At 48.8% G+C, this 21862-nt stretch overlaps 2 protein-coding genes across 2 annotated transcripts in view; both read right to left on the bottom strand.

The window, feature by feature from the left end:
- Positions 1–7198: 7198 nt before the first annotated feature.
- Positions 7199–21862, bottom strand: part of LOC118502683 (latrophilin Cirl) — an 86643-nt gene continuing 71979 nt past the window's right edge. The window contains exons 4-6 of the mRNA XM_036035192.1: positions 10462–14593; positions 9276–10283; positions 7199–7720 (exon numbers count right to left, since the gene is read on the bottom strand). Of these exons, the coding sequence (XP_035891085.1) occupies positions 10032–10283; positions 10462–13923 (3714 nt within the window). The 5' untranslated portion in view covers positions 13924–14593 and the 3' untranslated portion in view covers positions 7199–7720; positions 9276–10031. The remainder of the gene's footprint in view (positions 7721–9275; positions 10284–10461; positions 14594–21862) is intronic.
- Positions 7931–10117, bottom strand: LOC118502744 (GS homeobox 2-like). Its single transcript, XM_036035309.1, has 2 exons — positions 9296–10117; positions 7931–8694 (listed from the first exon to the last, which is right to left on the bottom strand). The coding sequence occupies exon 1, from the start codon at positions 9970–9972 to the stop codon at positions 9499–9501; it is 474 nt and encodes a 157-aa protein (XP_035891202.1). The 5' UTR covers positions 9973–10117; the 3' UTR covers positions 7931–8694; positions 9296–9498.

Below are 21862 nucleotides of genomic sequence, written 5' to 3'. Positions count from 1 at the left end.
TGGTTCATTTCATTTTTGGCTGCCGCACTGCCCGAAGGGGCCGCTTGCCAAAAGATTGATTGGCCATAAGTTAGGAATGATGGAGCTTTCATCATAGCTAAAGCAGTGCTTTATGATGTACCAGTGGTCGTACAGGTTTGGGCAGCGAGAAAGAATGTCTTTGAGCGTCATTCAGTTGAGACGAGCTTTTATAAGCCTTTCGCTTGAATTCATCATCATTTCTATGAATGTTGAGAATATTATTGCATCGTTGAGCTTCACGGATCGGATTGGATTGTGGGATTGCTTTTTAATTTTTTTCTGACATGCTGTTGCATTGGAGCATCTTACTAGCATTAAGTCAGATTCTCAACCTTCTTCTTTTTCTTCGTCTTCTTCTTTTTTGGTCTAACGACCTCTTAAGTTCTTGTCGGCCATTTCTGGCTTACTAGACTTATTGATATCGCATAGTTAGATAGTCAGTCCCAGATAAGACTTGAACCCCGGTCCTGCCGCGTGAAGACCGGCGCCGTAGACGCATCTACCACTGGACCGCCCCAGTTTCTCAACCTGATCTAGAGTAATGCCAGTCTTTAATCTATACCCAAGACTAAGCATATAAGATTTGGACATGATTTGGTATGCTACTGAAATCCTCGAAACCTCTCACGGTCTAGCGCTACGGTCTTCCAATCCAATATCTCGACCTCCACTCCACCACTCTATCTCAACTTGATCCTATTACGCCTTCTTTCCCAGGTGTCATACACAGGATCGTCCCGTTGTCATTCTCATGATACTGCTCAGCCCACGAAAGTCTGGTGAGTTTCATGTGCTTGGCAAGTCGACCAAGATTTCGATCTAAAATCTGAGACATACACGATACATATCAAAGTACTACTTACTTACTTATCAGGCGCTACAACCGCTTTGCGGTCTTGGCCTGCTGCGACAATTCTCGATACCGCTCACGGTTTAGCGCCGTCGTCTGCCAATCCGTTATCCCGGACTTTCTGGCGGACGCATCAACGCCATCACTCTATCTCAGTTTGGGCCTACCACGTCTCCTCTGTCCGTGTGGACGGCCTAAAAGGACTTTACGGGCTGGGTCGTCCGGTGTCATTCTCATGACGTGACCAGCCCACCTGAGCCTGGCGAGTTTAATTCGCTGCGCGATGGTGAGATCATTGTACAGCTCGTAGAGCTCCTCATTGTAGCGGCTCCTCCATTGTCCATATCTTATCAAAGTATATTGTGAAAAAAGTTGATAGTTCTTTAGCTTGCATCTCATCTCATCAGCTCCCTAAAACTGGTCTGAACCGATGTTTCAGCATGACGAAACTCTATGCCAGATAGGCTGGAACCTAAGCTTTTGCTGCTGCAGAAAAAAAATCAATTTTTTGGATGCATCATTCTAAGCTTCAACAATTGGCTGCTTGAACTTTACCAAGACGGATTGGGTACAGAAATTTGAGATTAAGCAATGCGCTTTGGATGGTTTATGTTCAAAAAAAATTTTAGTTTGTTGCTGAGGTCAGTTGCGAGTCCCTGAGCAATGTGCAACCTTCCGGGCCTGAAGCTCTAAATTTAGAATAAAGACAGTTTCACAAGGGCTATCTAGTTTCCCTTTTGAGGGATTTGTCATTATCTGGACGGTTCCGTCGTCCAAATGAATTGTACATTGAGAATAACAAAGCTAATCTTGCCCAGGATATTCTTATTCGTATAGACGAATAGTTGAACCTCGCTGATTTAAGTTCCGCAAGAATAAAGCTTCAACTTTCTTTGCCTCTTCAATCCTAAAAAATAGTCTGTTAAGTGACCAGAGTCCGTCCTATATTAGACGTTTTCGATTTTTGTCAAAAAATAGATGATTCTCTCTCTTTCTCTCTCTCCCTCTCTCTTCTAGGCCAAACAACCTTTTAGTTCATGCCTGCAATTTCTGGCTTACGAGATTTAATCATACCACGTAGTTGAATAGTTGGTCCACAGTACCGGGGAACAATCCAGATGGGATAAGAACCCCGGTCCTGCCGTATGAAAACTAAAATGGGCCGCCCTTGTCCCATTTTTTTAAAGATGAACAACAAAATTCTAAATTTTAATTCAAATTTTAACTTACTGTCCTTTCACTGGTTTATCAAAAGCAGTTCAAAATCAGTTGATAACGGTGTACTGTTATGTCTGTACATTCAAATCATTATAAAAAGATATCACTAAAAGTAGTTTAGTGAAACGCTGAAACGGCACAAGGTTACGAAAAATCTTGCAAACTCTTCTTTAACGTCAGTCATATTCAAGATATTGTCATCTATGCGTAACGGAAAACATCCTTTATATATCTATCGATGACAGACTCGATCGTCGTCTCGAGCATCATAATAAAAGTGATATTCAAAATAATAAATAAATGAATGTAACATGAGGCAGATTTGCTTGTATCTGCACGGTGTGACAACAGTAACACTTCAAAATTTTGTGCCCACTCTGTAATTCAAAACGCGAACCCTAACTTCACCCACACGCCGTTCTGCTGGCGTAGCAATGGGGCGAGCTTTGTAAAATTATTCCACACAAAACAAGTGCATAGAAAAAGGAGCAAAAAAAGCCCACCACCCCGGGGATTGACGTTCGATTAATCCGATAACCATTTCGTGTAACATTTACAATTCAATTCCCATTCGGAAAAAACACGAGACGGTGGAGAGCATTTGCATTGGTGGGTAAAGCTTCTCCCACTTTCGTAAGAAGACGACGACGGACCCTTCATGGATGCCAGCCAGAGCGAGCCAGACCAGACGACCGGCAACAATCAGCTTAGCTTACGAACGGAAGGCGAGCAAAAACTGCTCGAAACATGGAAAAATTATGTACAAAAAGTGAACACAGCAATACGAAAAGATTCCAAGCTTCCGACCAGCACCAGCCCCCCCCCCCCCCCCCCCCCCGGCAGCATATTCTCTCATTTTGCGTGGGCACAAACAAACCTCCAACGCTGGTGACTGTGGCGGAGTGGTTGTGCCGAACCGAAAGGAAAATCATTCTCTCTCTCTCTCCATCTCTGGTAAGCGAAAAGTCACCGAGTTCTGGCAAAATCCCCCCCTACGCTAGCTAGAACTGTACAGAGCTGAGCGAAGGAAAAAGAAGAAAGCCGGGCTGCTTATCCGATCTATTGATGTTTCAATTATGGAAAAAGACCGGATTCCGGACGAGTCCTTCCTTACCCTTGGCGATCCTTTTTGGCTACCGGAAAAGCCACATTCCATGCAGCCGCTCGCACTCTCTCGCTCTCTTTTGCTCTCTGCAAATTGACGAAAGGAAATGTATCGTGCACCACCAGATTTTGTTACGTTCCGACCGAAAAAAGGGAAACCTTTCTGTTCCTAGAGGGTCAGACCCCGATTACTGACCTCGTGGTGCTCGAACAAGAAGCGATTTAGTATTGAAGGGAAAGGCCAACGCAACCTACTGGACTGGTAGCCGATTCGATTCGTGCGACAAAATTGTGAGTAATACTACAACCATTGCGGACAATTTTTCCAAAGGCTTGGAGAGGGATAGCCCACCCTAGGTAGGGTAGGCACCCGAAAGAATCTTTCAACAATTGGTCAACAGCCATCAGCATCGGTCTCCCTTCAGGTTGTAGAAGGCTGCTGACAGTCACACCTGTTCTAAGTTCAGAAGAGAGAAAAAAAACCCTCACTAAACTGATTGTGCTCCAGCACAGCACAGGTGGAAAACAAAAAAAAACGATAAAGGGGAAAATGGGCCTGGAATGTCTGTTTTGGGGTGGAAAATACCTGAAGAGCTCCAGAAAAAAAAAAAACATTGGTGACCAATGTAGATTATCGGCGACTCATAATAACTGGAAAAATGTTGCCACGTTACAAGCCGAAGCGTGTGTGCGTGTGTGTTTGTGCCATACCAGGAAAAAGGAAAACCAGCAAAAAATGGTCCCCAACCGTCCGACTAGCAATATTACATTGCTGCGAATTGTGAACAAATTGGACATCGATTCCGATTTACTGCCGACTGCTGCCGGTGCTGGTTGGGGAAGCTCGATGGAGCATAGTATTTTTATTTTCATTCCTTTCGTCCTGGAAGCCACCCAGCTTAAAGAGGGACGATGATTTTCCCAAAGCAACATACAAAAAAACGAATCGGTATTGGAGTTGAGATGGTTCCGTTTTCTGGATGAACACGTTTTTACGATGCCCCAAAAGTATCGAAGGTAAATGGCCAAAAGTATCGTTTGTGTTTCTGTGTGTGTGTCGATGTGGAGAGAGAAAAACGGACTCACACATCGATTCCGATAACAACCTACATCTCACCTCGCAACCAAGTCGAATTGAAGCCAATCCGATTTTCCTTAAGTAGCAAAGGACCGAGGGTTGAGAATCGGCCAAAAAGAAGCTTTTGTTCGATTGCATTGACAACCCCACCGATGTTATGGGGGGGGGGGGGGGGGACGGGATTGCTTGTTCACAATCTCCCCACATCCGAATTGGAAAGAAAGAAAGGTAGACTCGGAAGTTTTTTCTTTTCGCATCACTCCAATTTCATATCCTAGCGGCGTGCGAGATATCGGAGGGCTGCAGGTTAATCGGTGAATGTGAAAAATCGGTTCTCCGTCATCCATTCTTTCGAATCGTGTGCGTGTGTGTGTTAACGGGCGGAAGAGAAACGAAACTTTTTCAAACTACTGTAGCCAAGCACCGGGAAAGGAAGCCGAAACGCTTCTCCGAATGAACACAAAAACGGCCCGTAAAACTTCTTCACCTCACGTGTTGGAACGAGCGTGTGCGCGCCCGGCAAACCGGAAGTTGGGGTCCGGGGGGGTCGAAATGAGAACACACCGAAACACCAGCCCTGCCCAGGTCATTCACGAAAGCCGTTAAGGAAAATAAAGCCTTTCCGAGCGATTGACTTTTATGAAACATTTATAAATTGCTACCATCGCCCCGCTACTCGCAGCGATTCGGGAAGAATTTTCCCGTTTTTTTGCTTTTTTTCTGTGACTGAGGTCAGCAGGGGGAAAAGACAAACTGCTTTCAGTGGTTGAAAGGGAGAGAGGATGGTCGCAGGAGGTGACGCTTTCAAATGGCAATCCGATTCGGCCGGTGCTGTCTGCCGGACAACCGAACAGACTCCGTTCTGCGTGGATGAAAAACAGAATGTGTTAATGAGCTTTCCACGGTTTCGGCGGGAAGCGGGAGAGAAGTTCTGTCCTCGCCCGGACGCTTTTCCGCAACCCGCCGCTAAATGGCTCATCGCGCGCGATGAATTGATCATTACCCGCATAACAAACGTCATGGAATGGTGGGATTAATGTTTGGAATTAAGCGTAACTTACCGCACCGTGTCCCGAGCGTGTGTCCCTGTGGAAGCTTCGGTGATCTAAGAAGGAAGCAGTGGAGAAAAAACACACTGTTGGAGGTCTTCGGCGCATGATGATACTGGAAAATATCGATTCTTTCTGCTCGGGAACTCGGACGGAAGGCTCGGAAGAAGAAGAACGGACTATTTCGCACATAGGTTTGCCGAGATTCGATTTTGTTGAGGAAATGTCAATTGTATGAGATATGTCCTTCTCACATATATTCTTCGAATATTGGTGAGTTCGGAGGATAGAATTCATACGATTCTTCTATCGTGAAGTCAGATGGAGAAAGCTAAGCTGAATGTGAATTTGAGTCTATTAGATCATGAAGATTCGGGTTTTAAAAGTCAACTGTTTTGAGAAATTGGAGGCAAATTAGTTGATTTTAAGAAAGAATAGTGGCGATGTTACGATCATGTAGAGTAGTACGTTGTTGGGAGGATTTTTCCAAAAAAGTGCTTGATCGTGAGGCTCACTAACGCGATAGTCGCTCAACATCTTCGTCCTTTCCCGTCTTCGAATCCGACACACCCGTCTGATACACTCCTACCTTCTCGACAGATCCAGTCCACAATTTTGTAGCTTCTGTGGCGACGACATCCTGTGTGGTGTGGCGTACCGTAACATCCTTACCAATTATCATGTACACACTACACAACGATCCACCTGCCAACTTGATACCGACCTATCAATAATAATACCCGACAAGCAACAGCAGAACCGCCCCATCCGATTTTTACGCATTAGCAACCTAGACCGAGAGATATAAATTGATAGCATAGTTAAGCCATACTCGTAACAGTTGCATCACACATATAACCATAGGCAGAAAAGAGGCGAACGAAGTCTCTCAGACCCAAGGCCTAGACTTTAATAAGTCGCAGACAATGGTCCTAACATTAGAAACATTTCCTGTTCCAAGAGCCAGTGACGAAATCTATGATGAAACAGTGACGATCGTTTTCCTGGGTTCAAAAGTGACTTGCGACCTAGCAGTTAGTCAGTTCGTGGGATGGGAGAACGTCTTAGATGAGGTGTAAGACGTCTGGGTTTCTGGAAGATGTTCTGTAGAGAGCGCTAATGCTACTACCGTTGTAGGAAAACGGTAGTGTTTTCTGCTGATGTTAGAAGTTCCATGACTTCTTCAGAAAAAATGGATTCGGAGACAACAGTCAGTTTTGTCATTAAGGACACAGCCGTGGATGCTTATGAGGAGGTAGGATGTGTACTTGGTGCTCACTACAGTTCGTTGAAGGATCATCGGGCTATGAGGCTCCTGCCAGTGCGGATCTAGTCCGTAATGTCCCGCTCTGTTTCAGAGAGGTCCTAGGTTCTTTGAGTGAATTGCGCGTCGGAAAGTCCTCATGATGTTGAGGTACTGTTGATCTTGCAAGTTGAAGCCTTGTTTGACACATCTTATGCCGGCTTTATTTGTGAACACTGCTTCCAGCTAGTTTAAGGGTGATCAAATGACCAACATGAAGCTCAGAGATTCCAGCATTAGCGTATGGATAAATTCTCAATCGTAACGTTCTATACATTTCCCCAATGAAGAATTCGCGGAGTTTCGGATCGATGTGTGTTGCAATATTTACCAAGCGTCGTGTTCAGATTCCAAATTCGAAGAGGAGATATAATTGTGTTTTCTGCCCTATTTATAAACTTTCTTATGAGTGTCCCCCACGCGAGCGACACTCACTCCTACTCACTGTATCCTTGAAATATTTCATGTATTAAAACTTGACGAAACTAGCTTTCGTCAAGTAGATTTGACGTCTAAACGTAAACAAACATCTAAGCGTAAACACCCAACTTTGACGCCAATAAAGTAACCAAAAATTTAATTTTCAACCACTTTTTTTATTTTTTCCTTCCTAATTTTCTTCTTCTTCTCTCTCCTAGCTCACACACACACTGCCTATGGTACGCTGGGCGGGTGTGAAAGGCAAAAGAAGGGATTTAGAAGCCCTTCTTCCCTACTCACCCACCACCACTTCATCTTCGATTTTATTTATCCTGCTAAACCAGAACGTACACCGCACAAATGTTCCGTTCCGTGTGTGTGTGTTTGTATGTGAGAAGATCTTTGTGTATACATATTTGATGATTTCCGTGCCGCCCCACAGTGCAATCAAATCACGACTGGTGTGGTTGGTGACTGGAGGATAGCTCCATCACCTGCTTCTTGATTTCGCAGCAGCATCGCTCCTGCATTCGTTTTCTAGCGCTCCGCGTTAAATAAAACCTCAATAATTAATGCGCGTCACCATTCCTCCCTGGGATTGCGCGATCGGAAACGGAATGAAGGTTAAAAGCTGGGGTGGCTTGCGTGTCGTGCGTTACCTACCCCAGATAGAGCGACTAAGAGAGAGAGAGAGAGAGAGAGAGAGAGAGAGAGAGTGTCAGGGAGCGTCAGGGACGCGAAAGTATGAATCTAAAGCGCGTTGTGGGTTTTCCAAGTACACTAACTAACAAACTTTTACCATCGATCCTTGTCCGTTTCTGACAGCTTGCCGCCAGGATATGGGGGTGCTTCCGCTTAGTGGCTTGTATTAAATAAAAACTAGATTCTTGTGGTACGGCGCGACTTGCGAACGCTGCTTATTCATTACTATAGCTATACAATTGTGTTTCTTCTGTTCGTATTTTTTACATTTAGCCACCAACACATATTGATTGATTGATTCTATATCACGCTCCCTCGCTATCACCTCGAGTCTCCTCCCGTCACCACTTCTTTCCACGCCAACCCCCTTCCGGCTCCCTGTTTAGTTATTACTTGACCCCTACTTCTTTTCGTAACAAAACACTACAATCATTGTCATGGTAGTTGAAGAGATGTGGTATGTATTGCTTGCTTGAGTGACACACGATGGAAATCCACATCCAGTTACACGATTCTTGTAAACGATTCCTATTTTCTTGTGTGCTTCCCTTTTTTATGCTTTAATTAAATATGTTTCCTACTATGCTGCTTGTGGCCCTGCTTTTCCCCCCCGCACGCACACATCTCTACTTCAACACCACGTCACCTATCAAATCTCATTCCTTCCTTAAAAATGTTTCGTGACAGATTTTCCATGCGTTTACTAGTAGCACACAGCGCATGCTTCTTCGCCCTTGCCGGCGTCGAAAAGACTATTTACAAATGCAGCTTTTCCTCAGTTTCTGTGTTTCTGTGTCGTACAAATATTCCTTCGTTCGAAAATTCTAACACTGTGCAGCATCGTGCAGGAGGAAGAGGAATGGGATGATGATCGGGGGCATGTCCCCACCAGGTAGGTTAGCGACCGCCCCACGTGGATGTCGTCATCCCGCTTGCACTGAGACCGTCACTATAAATGCACACATTCAGGGACAGTATGAGCAGCTAACAACGATAGCTATATCAATGCAACAACATGTAAAAACTGACAAAGGTGTGTGCATGTGTCGCCGGGGAGCCAGGAATGATTTAATGTTTGGAAAACAGCGTGAGAAAACAAAAACCATAGAAATTGCAAACAAATGGGCCAATGTGCAGTGAAATTAACACAAAAGCTGAATAGAACCTAACTAGAGCTTATAAATAATAGATACACACATATGCAAGTGCTTTGCTTCGTACACCGGCGGTCAGTAACATATACACGCACCTCTTTTATCATTCGAATTGTATAACACATGAAACACTAAACAACAATTAAATAAAAGAAAGTTGCTAAATAACTAAACACAATAAAATAAGAATTGCTATCCTCATAAAACACAAGTGACATCATGTGGGCCAATCGAAAACGAAGTGCTAGAAACGTTTAACTTAAAATAAACGCAACAACAACGCAACAACAACAACAACAACAGTAGTACAACACAACAACAACAACACAACGATAAGACTCAGATTGCTGATTTCCAAACAAACAAATATCCATACCGATCGCGAGATCCACATACCGGTCGATGGAGCATCGTCGTCCGCTGTCATCGTTGTCGCCGTCGTACATCGCCTTCTGCATGTCGCTGTCATCCACTGCCCCTATCTCGGAACCCCTGATAACTGGATCAGCCTTTCCTGCGCAGTTCGATCACTTCAGACGATCGCTTCAGCATGGTGTAGATGAGATCCCTTCTAGTGATGCACGTGATCGGGCTGCTCCTCAGAGATTCCGTTTGCTCGGGATGGGTGCGGAGGTGAGATCGGAAGCAGAAGCTGCAGCACCGCCCGGATGTAGATGCTGGTGCAGGTGGTGATGCAGATGGTGATGGTGATGGTGGTGCAGCAGCGGTACACTAGCACTAGCGTTCGACGAAGCCGACGAAGTAATGGTACCAACCGTGCCAGCACTCACACTACCACCCACATTACCGCCCGCAGCAACAACTAGCAGTCCCGAGGACGCACTGCTCCCGATGCTGCCCTGATGGTGGTGCAGATGTAGATGGTGCTGCCCCCCGGGCGAGCCACCATTGCCTACACCCGTACCACCAACATCACCGATCTCACCGCTGAGATTGTATGCCACCATCTCGGCAGCCGTAGTACTCTCGCTGCTATGATCACTTCCGCTGCTATCCAGGGCTCCACCACCACCACCACCGCCAGAACATCTTCCTTTCCCCACCGGTGACATCTTCTGCGAGCTGACCGGGACCGATGCGAGCGTTGTCGTTATCAGCGAGGTGGACGCGATTAGAGATGATGCTGATGGTGATGATGGGCCGCCATCACTGCCGAGCCCTTGTAGGAGGATGGCACCAGCGGCGGTTGCGGCAGCTTGCGGTTGGTGGTGGTGGTGGCGGTGGTGGTGCTGTTGCTGCTGAAGGAGGACTGCTGCAGATGGTGCGTTGGCTGATGGTGCAGATTGTTGGTGCTGCCGGTGCTGCTGCTGCTGTTGCTGCTGCTGGTGCTGCTGCTGCTGTTGTTGTTGTGCGTGATGATTGGCTGCGCGTAATAGATTGATTTGATTATTATTGGTTCGGTAGGAGGGAAAGGGTTTCACTAGCACATCGTCACCGCCCTTCCCACCACTACTAGTGAGCAGGACACTGTTATTAGTGTTGCTATTGCTACTACTACTAAGGCTACTAGGATTATTACTACTATTAAAGCTAACATTTACATTATTGTTCAGCCGAGCGAGATGATGCGCCGGATGATGATGCTCGTAGCCGCTGCCCGGTGGTGACGGGGAACAATTGCCTGCGCCCCCGATACCGCCGCCTCCGTTCAGGTTGTTGAAGGTGGTCGTCACCAGGTTGTTGCTGTTGGCGTGATGATTGCTGCCCAGATTGTTCGGGTGATGATTGTGCAGATTGTTCGTCGGGTGTTGCTGCTGCTGATGATGGAAATCGTCCGCCACGAGCAGGTGATGCCCGGTACCGGGCGGTGGAAGATGATGATGCACCATGTGGTGATGGTGATGGCCAGCGGTAGCGACGGTTGGATGGTGCAGATCCACACCCGCATTGTTGCTCGCGCCATGATGATGATGCAATCGTCCTGCCACAGTGCCATGATGGGCGGAGATCGACAATCCGGCAGGATCGCGATCAATGGGACCACCGCGCAGACCTCCTCCCGCACCGGTTTCTGGTCCTCCGTTGCGCAGCTTTGCGAGCACTGCACCGTGACAAAGTTTGCGTGCGAAGAGCGCTACCACGACCACCACGACCAGTATCGCGATGCCGATGTAGAGCAGCAAACTATCGTCCAGGTTTGACAGCAGAGACAGCTGCGTCTCGTCGTCCACCGCGTCCACCAGTAGTGCGAAATTCGTTAGATGGTTACACATACACACGGTGTGCGTACTGTTCGTGTGCTCCACGTGACAGCCGTCCTCGGACCACGCATGGTCTATGTAATTCCAGAACACACACGTCGGATTAGATACGTTCTTGGTGCGCAGATGACGAAGAATCATGCGAATCGGTTGCGAAAGTTGAATGTGTCGGCCCTTGCCGAGACTGGCGGATATAACTTTACTGTTGAGCAATCGCAAACGTGGCGTAATGGAATCAGACTGTGACGCCGAATCGGTGCGCGTTCCCGCACCTCCCGCAGCCGACGAACCGATGGTGCCGCCATCGTTCACTCCCAAGCGATCACCGTTGCTCAGGCCGGCCACGTTTGCCGATGCGACACCTTCCGTGTCTAGATGGCGGTGCTGGCTTGGTTCGGCACGCACGGACGCCACGCCGGCGCCGCCCGCATGCTGTTGTTGCTGCTGCTGTTGGATATTGCTAAACTGTGGCCGCAGTATCTGTTCGAGCCGATCGAATGCGACGAACACGATGCGTACGAGCCCTCCCTCGCTGTTCTCGATCAGTGCCGCCTTCGGTAGCTCGATCTGATCGTTGCTGACCTGCCACCGTTCGGTGGAAGAATCCGGAAACAGCTCCGTGCTCTTGGCGAAGTTGCGCGTCTCGAGCACGCGTATCGAGAGCAAAATGTTCTTCACCTTCTGCACGACGTGCTTTTCACGCAGTATTGTGTCGGCCAGCAGGAACGCATTGTCCTCCAGCCCAGTCAGCAGTGACGTTGCGACACGCATCTGATCCTCGACGCTAAGATCCAACCAGCTAGCGTGCTGCGATTGGTCGAGCAGGTTGCTACCGGTCTTAACCACACTGTTCAGCAGCTCGGAAACCAGCGCTTCACGTTGCCGCTGATCCGGTATTGTCTCGATATCGTAGTGCATCTTCTGAGACATGGTCTGTATAATCTTGGTCGCGACGAGCATGTCCCCGCCGTACAGCGTTTTGCTGCTCGTCACCTGCGCCAGATCGTTCGCAATCGAGATGAGCGACGATTCGGGCTGCTGTACACGCACCTCGAGATTGTTCAGCCACAGGCTACGACACTGCGTCAGGTCGGGTCGGTACGCGTACCAGGTAGCGGCACCGACCATCGATTGCTTATCGCTAAGGGCAACACTGTTGCTACTAAAACTAATATCACCTTTGCCACCACTGCCGCTATCGTCCGACGCCTGTGTGCCAGCCGCTCCACCATTGCCACCGGACTGCTGTTGCTGTGCTGCCTGAATCTGCAGCATTTGCTGATGTTCCTGCTGCAGATGGACGCGCTGCTCGGGACTGAGCGAAGCAACCGCGACGCAACGCCACTTGGCGATACCGGTAGCACCGCCCGGACAGGGCTGCACGTTCACCTCACCGACGCGCGTGACATTCCAGAACAGGTTGCGGGCCGTGCTGGGTCCGCACGCATGACTGATGTCAATCTGGACTTGGCCACCTCCGTTGACGCTAGTGCCGACCGGATCCTTCCGCACAACGCCCGGTGGTGCCGCCGCGCCCGATAATACTGCAGTTTGGGTGGGAAACAAATCCGCACCGTCGTCCTCTTCTTCCTCCTTTGCATTTCCACCACCCGCCGCGGCTGCTCTATCATCATCCGTCCCACCGGACGGTGCCCGCGGACCAGGCGATTCCACCGCACCGGCTCCTTTCTTTCGATCAGCAATCGTCTTAATGATGGCAAGATCATCGTTGACGCTCTTATTTTCGAAACCCTTGTTGCGGAACGTGGTCGGTGATTGGCTGGTCTTGGTGCCGGCGCTCCCACCTCCCGCCGGTCGAATCGTAGCCGGCGGTGTTGATAGGGCCGGAGTGACCGCGGCCACTACCGCCACCTCGCCTCCCCCCAGATCGGTGGTTAGATTGAGCCGGCTCAACACCGGACTTCGCACAGTCGACGTACTCCAAACGATCGGCTGCGACGTTTTAAGCCACGGTGGGCTCGGTCGATTCGTTGTGGTGGAGGACTGTGCCGCCGATACGCACTGATAGTGTGCCTCTAGATACTTGTGCGTACCGGGACACGGATCACCGAACATGCTGGTCGAGGCCAGCACGGAACAGTTCTGCTTCTGGGCGCATTTCGAGTGCAGCACGCGCAAACTTTTCGGCGACATGCAGTTGACGCTCCAGTCCACATTGCCGTGGTCATTGCATATGGTGATTGAGAATCGGCCGTAGTTCGCGCGGATTAGATTTATCAAATCGCCCGGCTCACACTCAATCATAAGCGTTTTGCCCTCGCAAGCGTATGCCGTTTCGTACTTGGGCGTTCCCGCGAGTGCCGCCGGCAGCAACGCTAGTAGGAAGATGGCACCGGTGATAAGGGCTTGCCGCCACCAAGGACTACTGCTAACAGCCGTCGCTTTTCTTCGCCGCCGGCTACGCGTACACTGACTATTGTGTGGCGAGCGCCGCCGCCAGCAGATCGTGGGCGAACGATTGGCCGTCAAATCCAACCTAAACTCTTGTTTGACATCGGTGCTACCGGTGCAGCTGTCATGATTACTCCACGATTTCGATTCTCCCGACACTCTCAACGGATCGCAGGTGTCCGACGTAGCCAACTGTGGAGGCAATTCATCCGCAGCTACGTTCGCGATTCTCCGTTCCCGATCGCTTCCGGCAGTGCACGACATCCCGACACCGAGCTCCGACGATTGCTTTCTTCTCGACTCATGTCGCTGTCTCTGGCGTTCCCTTCGTTGCAGGTGAAGCAATTCTCTTCTCCGATCCAAATCGGTTCGATCATACAGACCCATCATACAATGCTATTTCACTACAGTACCGCACAGTAGTTTATGTTCCGAGTGTAGTATCTCGCCCACCGGACTAAGGTTCCTTCCTGCCTTGCTTTCTCTATTTCATCTGTCTCACGTCGATTGTTATTCGCGTTAAATTTTGCCTCTCCAGGAAGCGCTTGACATACGCAACGGATCGGTTTGTTGTCCTGCTAGAGGCTGCCGCATGCTCATTGCCGCCACTGACGCATCGTGCGTGGCGCAGAGGGTGAAATGCACGGAAATTGTGCTACATCAATTGCTTTCCAGCCGCGTGTGCCGTGTCGGGGCGGCACTGCTGCCTAATAGTGCGCGGTGTCGGTGATTGCACGGTCACCGTAATTGCGGTGCCTTTTGACTTGATCGCAGCCGCCAGCGCCGCCGCACTGCTGCTCGGCACAGTCACGACACTGACGACGGGTCCGGTAATGATGCTGCTTCTGACGATGATGATGATGACGGCGATGATTCCTCTGATGGCGAGTGTTCCTGGCCGGCTGTTGCGGTTGCAGTTGCAGTCGATCTCCGGATGCTCCCGGTCGCTCGTGTTGCTGTACGTCCAATTGCTGCTGCTTCGACGGTACTAGCTGCATCATCTTCCACGGCAGCAGCAGCAGCAGCAGTCAGATCCGTCGTAAGCTCGTACACTCTTCGACTGTGTGTAGTTGACCATCGGAAAACCGTACGTTGCATCCAACCGAAAGCGAAACAAGGGAGAAAGAATGAGAGAGAAAAAATTAAAAATATTTATTAAATCGTGACCAATCAATATCACACAATTTCCCGCCGCTCCGTGTGTTGGGACACACACACACACACACAGTTGACCAAACGATCGTAACCCTTTCATTCCCTGTGGCAACAAAGCCAGCAAAGAAGCCTGGTTGTTCCCGGTTCGTCCCCGGGGGTTTTCGGTCGGTTTCGGTCGGTTTGCTTTTGAGGTTTGCATCCACTGGAAACCGCAGTCCGCGGTTGAGTCTTCATGAGTTTTCATGGGGCGGATGTGTTTCACTATCGCCGCCACCATAAACATATTTATATATGTGTTTCTTCTCTCCCAGCGATCGCGTGGAAGTGTAGTTTTTGTGTAAGTAAGTTTTTTTTGTGTCGATGGTATTACTGCTGCACTTCTCTCACTGGCGGTTATTGCATCCTGAATCAGACACTCGGCGATCGTGCGCTAAGTGGGACAGACCAAAGGGTAGACAACAACAAAAAAAGAGCCCGAAAGAAAGAAGCTTTCGGGGACCGAGCCGCCTGGTGGCGGAATTTCTTCCTCACGATCTCCGATCTCGATTCAATCTACACGTACCGATGCAACTTCCACCGGGTGGGATGAGACGAATAATGAGAATGAGGGAGAACAACGGCTGCAACTTCAACAGCAAAAAATGCACATTCCGAAAAGCTTAACCCAAAAGTGAGATATTTATACCTTTGGCACCCGTTGCTTCCACCACCATTGCCCGGAATCCCTCGAACCCCCGATGTCGCCCGGGTGATTCCGCGCACCGTACGTGATGCTGCCGCCGCGCACTGCAGACCAGTCAGCACTCGAATCATTTCAACACGATCGGCAATTCGCCCTTTTTTCTTCCGAAGGGAAGATCTTGCCATCATTACGATGGAAGTATCCTCTACCGGGGATCCGATCTCCGGTACCCCCCTCCGGCCGGCCCTCGCACCAGGGCTAATTGATACGTAAATTGCACGACTAATCGCTTTGCAATTGTTTCCCCGCACAGAACCAGAGCGCTGCTGGCAAGACGGCGGTGTTGGTGTTGCATCGGTGTACATAACTTGAACCTTCGAGCAGTACCGGGGGGTGGGAGGGGACTGGTTTGTTGTGGTTGGTACTTTTCATGTAGTTTTTGTTTCGCGTAGTGTCGATGCCTTGTCTGGTGCGGAGGTGCTGCTTTTTTCTGCAGTTCTGTTGAGTTGGTAAGAATCTTTCAGGCCTGTTTTAATGTCTATTAAGCGAATTTTTTATTTTCGTTACTTGCCCAACTGCCCCCTTCACCCAAGGCACCAGCAGGGGCACGAATTTTGGGCAGGAAAGTCTTAGCTCACGACTGTAACCCCACGAACTGGCGATCCGATCGATTTGTCACCGTATCGGGGACGCATTTGGCTTAAAGGGGTTTGCGTTGCTACATTGGAATTACAGATTTCGGTGTCGCGACAAACATCAACGCGCCGCTGTTGTCGGCGAATGGTCAAGGTTCTGGATAACAGCCATCCGTGAGACAGTCGCAGCAGCGCGTTTCGGTGCGTACAGGCAAAAAAAAAAGCAGACAACAGAAATAAACTCGCTGCATTGTTTTTAGTGCTCTGTTAAGCGCTTTCAATATGGCTTCCACAAAAGCACGTCAGCTCTAGCGGAGATAATCCCTGGACGGTGGTATCGGGACGCTCCTTAAATGGTCCTACCTAACCGTAAGACCTTCGGTAGAAAATACGTGTCACCGAGCGAACGCCACCGGCTGTGGATATCCTCATCACAAAACTATTTACCTTTAATGCTGCCATAAGTTCACCACGAGCAACGAGTCGATCGCTCACAAGCCCGTGATCCCACGGCCAGCGAAAGCTGTACCAGTGCCTAGGCGCAAAGCTATTAAGCGAATAAAAATAAATGCATTTAAGGGTTCTCCCAGCTGTGTTCTTCCTTCTTGCGCCACAGTTCGCGCTGGGAGCGGTCTGTAAGACACACCGAAAAACATGCACACAGTAACACGCAAACCTGTTACGGTCGCGAGCGAGCGGATCATCATACCAAGCGGATTTTGCGCGTTCGATTCCGGTGCGGAGGTTTAAGTAATAAGCGAGTACGGTGCGCCCCGACTGCCATTCGCAGCACCATTTGCCCAGCGAAAGACACACACACCAAACCGGCCTCGGTGGTTTGGCGGCGGTCGTGTGTAAAGTCGCATAATTTATGTACTTAAGCGTTAATACCTCGCAGCTCCGTCGTCGTCGTCGCGGGGTCCGCTCTCGACCCGGATTACATGGTACTTAAGGCGGCAACCAATATAACGACCTCAATCGCTAAAGCGCAACAAAACCTGGTGACGGAAGACGTTCGATACGTAGCAGGCCGGACACCGAAATGGAAATGAAGGTGCAGATCGGCCACGAACGACGGGCCCGGTAACCGGGTAAACCGATGTCGGGTACACCCTATTGAGGGGGAGGGGGGGTAAAGGTGTAGCGGGTTTTGTATAAAAAGCGTGGAATAAAAATATGTGTGTTTAATATCGCTAAATCGACACCACATCCAAAAACGGCAATCTGCCTCCTCCTCTTCGCGTTGGCTTGGTGTCCGCAACACTCGGAGGAAAAGAAACTCAACGGGAAAGAGTGACGGCGGACAGTTAAAAGTAAGAAATATTGTCTGGCCGGTAATGGGGATAAGTAGAAATTATATAAAATTTAACCCTGGTGGCGCGCAAACATATTGGGCCAGGGTTTGATCAGGGTCCGTCCGATGAACCGGTGTTCGTTCGTCCAGTCGGGTGTGTGTGTGTATATTGACATTTTTCTTCATCGAAGTCTCGCAATCAGGCATCCCGGTCTCATGATTCAGGGTGCGTGATTTTGTACCGCGCCCGCAACTCAGTACGACAGATTTGTAGACCACGGAGATTCTTGGGTTTTGCTCTAGGTCCCGTTTTTCTAGTTGTGCTGTTTTAATTCGATTAATTGGGTGCAGTCAAAAGTACTATTGCGATCAGTGACATCAAGATTAATAAATAAAAATTGGAAGAAATAGAATTGGGGTCCGTTGCAATCCAAATTCTTCAATAATGCTATAATTTAAAGCTAGTCTAAATGCAAATGAGGGTTACTTTAGACACAAGTATCGATTGTGATTTATAAGGGCTTGTTGAAGTTCTCAAGATAAGCAAAGAATTTCGATGTCCACAACTAGATACGATTGCTAAAGAATAAAACATTTTCACCAACATTTTTGTATACCAATGTCCCCGTAATCTCATTAAACTATTTCTTAAGCTCACCAAAGAGTTATGCAGACGATTTAGCAGTACAAACTAAATTCTTCAAACACTGAAATGACGCTAAAACTTTCAGTTACACCTTACACTCTCCCTTTATTCCGCTGCGCTGAATTAATGCGTTTCTCCGCATAAAGTGAGATAATTTGGCTCTTAGAGTCTCCGCTGGGCAAGCGGAAAAGCGTGATAAAAACTTGCGTCAACTAAGCAAACCTATCAGCCTATTCAGGTGGTATGTGCGTCCAGTTGACGCAGGCGTTCGTAGAACATGTTCAAGCCGAAGTATGACAAACAAAAACCTGAATCCTCATGCATGCATTCCCCCGTGGAAACCCGCTTCCCCTGATACCGCCTCGGGGGATGCAGCATCGCCATCATCATCATCAGCATCCTGCTCGAGGACCTGCAATCTTTCAGAGGTTGGCATTTGTGCTGATGAGACAGTCGGAACGTCAATAGAGGCATGGAGGCATCATCCACCGTAAAGAAAACACCGGGATGGGAGACCATGGGAGTAGGCAACGGGTTAAGCGCGAAAGCAATCATTATAAGCCCATCACAGTCCGCAAGCGCGCCAGCAAACACCACATTTGCAACACTTTGCGGTCCGATCAGGCGTTGCTTTAAACGGGAATATATGGAGGGAGCCGGGTGGGGGGGGGGGGGGGGAGAGAAAGAAAAGCAAAACGGAAAATTGATGGAGAGCATATTGGTGAAGCAGAAGTAAAAAACCGGGCCCATCATTAATAGTGGCGTAAACGACACCGCCCTTCCACAGGTTCCGACACTGCAGCAAGACACCTTCTGCTCCAAACGCAACCGCGTAACCGAGGCACTAAAGCGGGGAGGCGCTTAAAGCTGGTTCGCATGATCGCGCACCGTATTGCTTCGTTTCTATCGCACAGTGAGGATCAGTTTCATTACACTTCCAAGGACTAGGCGAAATTTGGCATCTAAATCTGGACGCTGTGATCAATAAATAGTTTGCTAATAAGGTCCAGCAAGGCATAAGCAGGATATTAAAATCAAAATCTATTTAAGATTATGCAATAAAAAAAGCTCAACACTTGGCGATAATTTAAAGCTAGTTAAAATGCAAAAGAAGGCTACTTCAGAGAGTTTCTGACTCTGACTTATAGGGTCCTGTTCTCAAGACAGGCAAAGAGTGTATCGCTATCCACAAACGAGATATGATTTACATGTTAAAGACCTAGAAATCTTCACTTCAGAAAATCCGTATACCACTATCCCCGTCACACAGGCTCATTATACTATTTCTTAAGCTCTCCAAAAAGGCGGCCAACCATCAACGTATGATTCTATTATAATTAATTCTATGCTTAGTTCAACCAGTTATGTAAATGATGCTTCGCATCGCCTCGCGAAAACAAAAATCCATTTAAACCCAACCTAATGGGCTGTAAAGGCCTTCTACCAACAGAGAGAGAGAGAGAAAGAGAGAGAGAGTCATCCGAGGGAACGGAAAGCTAAGAAGCGAAAATATGCAACCTCCCGTACTACGCAATCACTCAAAACCGTTCCCGCGCTCGAACAACGCCCCGGAGTGTGACGCGGTGCGCGCGAGCACACAACACTTTCCATCCGTCCTGTCCGTTAACAGAAGCACAACACTACTCCTGGTGAGGTGGTCTCCGGCCACATACATCAACGGACAGTCGGAACAGGAAAGCTGGTGGAGGGTATGTATGTTCCCCGTGCCTTCCTTTCACCTCGGGGAGGAAATCCGATCTGATGGCGATTAGAGCGCCACGGTACGACCGACACAAGTACTGAACGGTCGATCGGGAACGTGTGTATGGCAACCGCTACTACCTTCAACAATTGCTGCCCTTAAAATGCAACTCACGCAGTGGTCGTCAACCGATGCTGCCCCCGTTACGCAACATGCAGCAGCAGCAGCACCGCGCACTACCCTGAAGCTGTTCGTGCATTACGCAGGGATAAGGATGTGTGTGTGTGTGTGTGTGTGTGGCAAGATGGAGTGTGACGCGAATCCACCCTTTCCTGTCACGACGCAGTAATGTTATGTTGCATGCCCGCGCATGTTTTTGGCTGCGATGATGCTGCGTGCAGCGAGCGCTGATAGAAGGACGAGCAGGCGAACCGTTTTTCTGCACAGAAAAAGGGAAAGGGATGAGTCGGCTGCCTTCCACCACGAGTGGTCCGATGGTGCGGGCGAGCGGCTCTTTTGGCTTTGTAGCGAAAACTAACACGACGCCTAAATATGATTTAGCCTTTCGCTTGGTGCAGGGGACCGCGGCGGGTCATGAAAGCCATTAGACGCGTGAGATCCGCGGCATTTAGACGCAAAGGTTAAAAGCGAGCGGTGTGTGAAGTTGTGTGGCCCACAGAGGTTCAGTAGCTTTCCGACGAGAACAAGCCATCCAGCGGACATCGAGCCAGCAAGCGAACCTGGTGGAGGATTATGATGATCCCCGGGTGCTGCTGCTGCTGCTGCTAGTGCATTTGCTGGAACCTATCATTTCGTGCACTCACTCATGCGGTTACACGCGGCGGGCGAAACAGCGGGCAGGAGTGGAACACGGTCCAATGTGGCAATAATGAAATTACTAAATACAAATTATCTGCTCGCAGCATCCACACATACGCACGCGATTCCGGGAGGTCCATGGGAAGAGTTGGGAAAGATTCGCTTTAAAAACATTTTTAAACAGCAAATCCACACATGCAATTACGACAATGTAGCTGCGGCCACTCGCACGGAAGTGGATTCCTCCTTTCGCCCCCCCCCCCCTCCCCCCAGAAAGCTCCATTTACTCTCATGGGAAAAACTAAAACACAGAACTTGGCCAACCTCATATCTCGCCTGTCAGGGAAAAGTCCTTTAAATTTTACGCGCATTCCAGCACCGGCCACAAATTATGGCTCCCGTGGGAACGGCAATGGTGAAGAAAATCTGTTGTTGGGCCAGGCAAGATTTGCAAAATGCGTAACCCGGTAGCGGTTCAACCACCACCATGATGTTTTAGCATATCTCACGCGTGCTTGCGTCCTTTCACGCCTGCTTACGGCCCGAATGGTAAGAAATGCTGTATGCATACGCGTACGCGTACTCCCACCGGACCTTGGGGAGTATGAGGGCAACCAGAAGTGTGTGTGTGTGGATTTCATTTTTTACCACACCCGAAACCAAGATTCGGCTGGGCAAGAAATCCGTGCTAATCTGTCGCGTTTAGATGCGGAAATATGCTGGTGAATGTGTCCCGCGGGGTTCTTAAGTCTTGGTTGGGCTAAAAATGAAACCACTGTCACCTGGGCAGCGAAAGACACACGAATAATTGAACTGCGTACTGTGTAGGTGCGGGAGTAAGTGTCGGGAGTTACACGCTCAGGACCGTTGGGTTAGTAAATGAGATGGAAAACATTCGCTGGAGTTGTGGTGATTTATAAGAATTAGATAATAAGGAAGAACTCTACAAGTTCTTCATTTGCTCTACGAGAAGTCTTGACTAGTCATTTCCATTTGTTCGCGACCTGATTTAAGCTTTAGTCTGGATAGTTAACCCTGGGAACAGGGTGGCGCTCTGGATGAGATTTGATCCCAGGTCCTGCCATGTGAAGATCTCCTCGGCCACCGAACCTCCCTAAGTTACAAGAGGCAATCAGAACCTTACAGAAGCATACCTCAAATTATTTTGAGCTACATGTGCCATACTTTGAGTGCCTCCATAAAACATTCTTTGCGTCCAAAATTCGAACAATCTCCAACGACGAAATAGGTTCAAAATTCACAATTCCGTTCCGAATTGCTCCCATCTTCTTGCGCAACTATGTGTGCAACTCTTCGCAACGACAAATAACAACCAACAAAAAAAAAAAAACCTCAACTTGGACAACAAAATCCCACAAAAGCGAAACGACCCCCG

This window comes from Anopheles stephensi, chromosome 2 (genome assembly GCF_013141755.1).
Source record: "Anopheles stephensi strain Indian chromosome 2, UCI_ANSTEP_V1.0, whole genome shotgun sequence".
Classification (NCBI taxonomy): Eukaryota; Metazoa; Arthropoda; class Insecta; order Diptera; family Culicidae; genus Anopheles; species Anopheles stephensi.
This window is presented reverse-complemented; position numbering and strand designations above follow the sequence as displayed.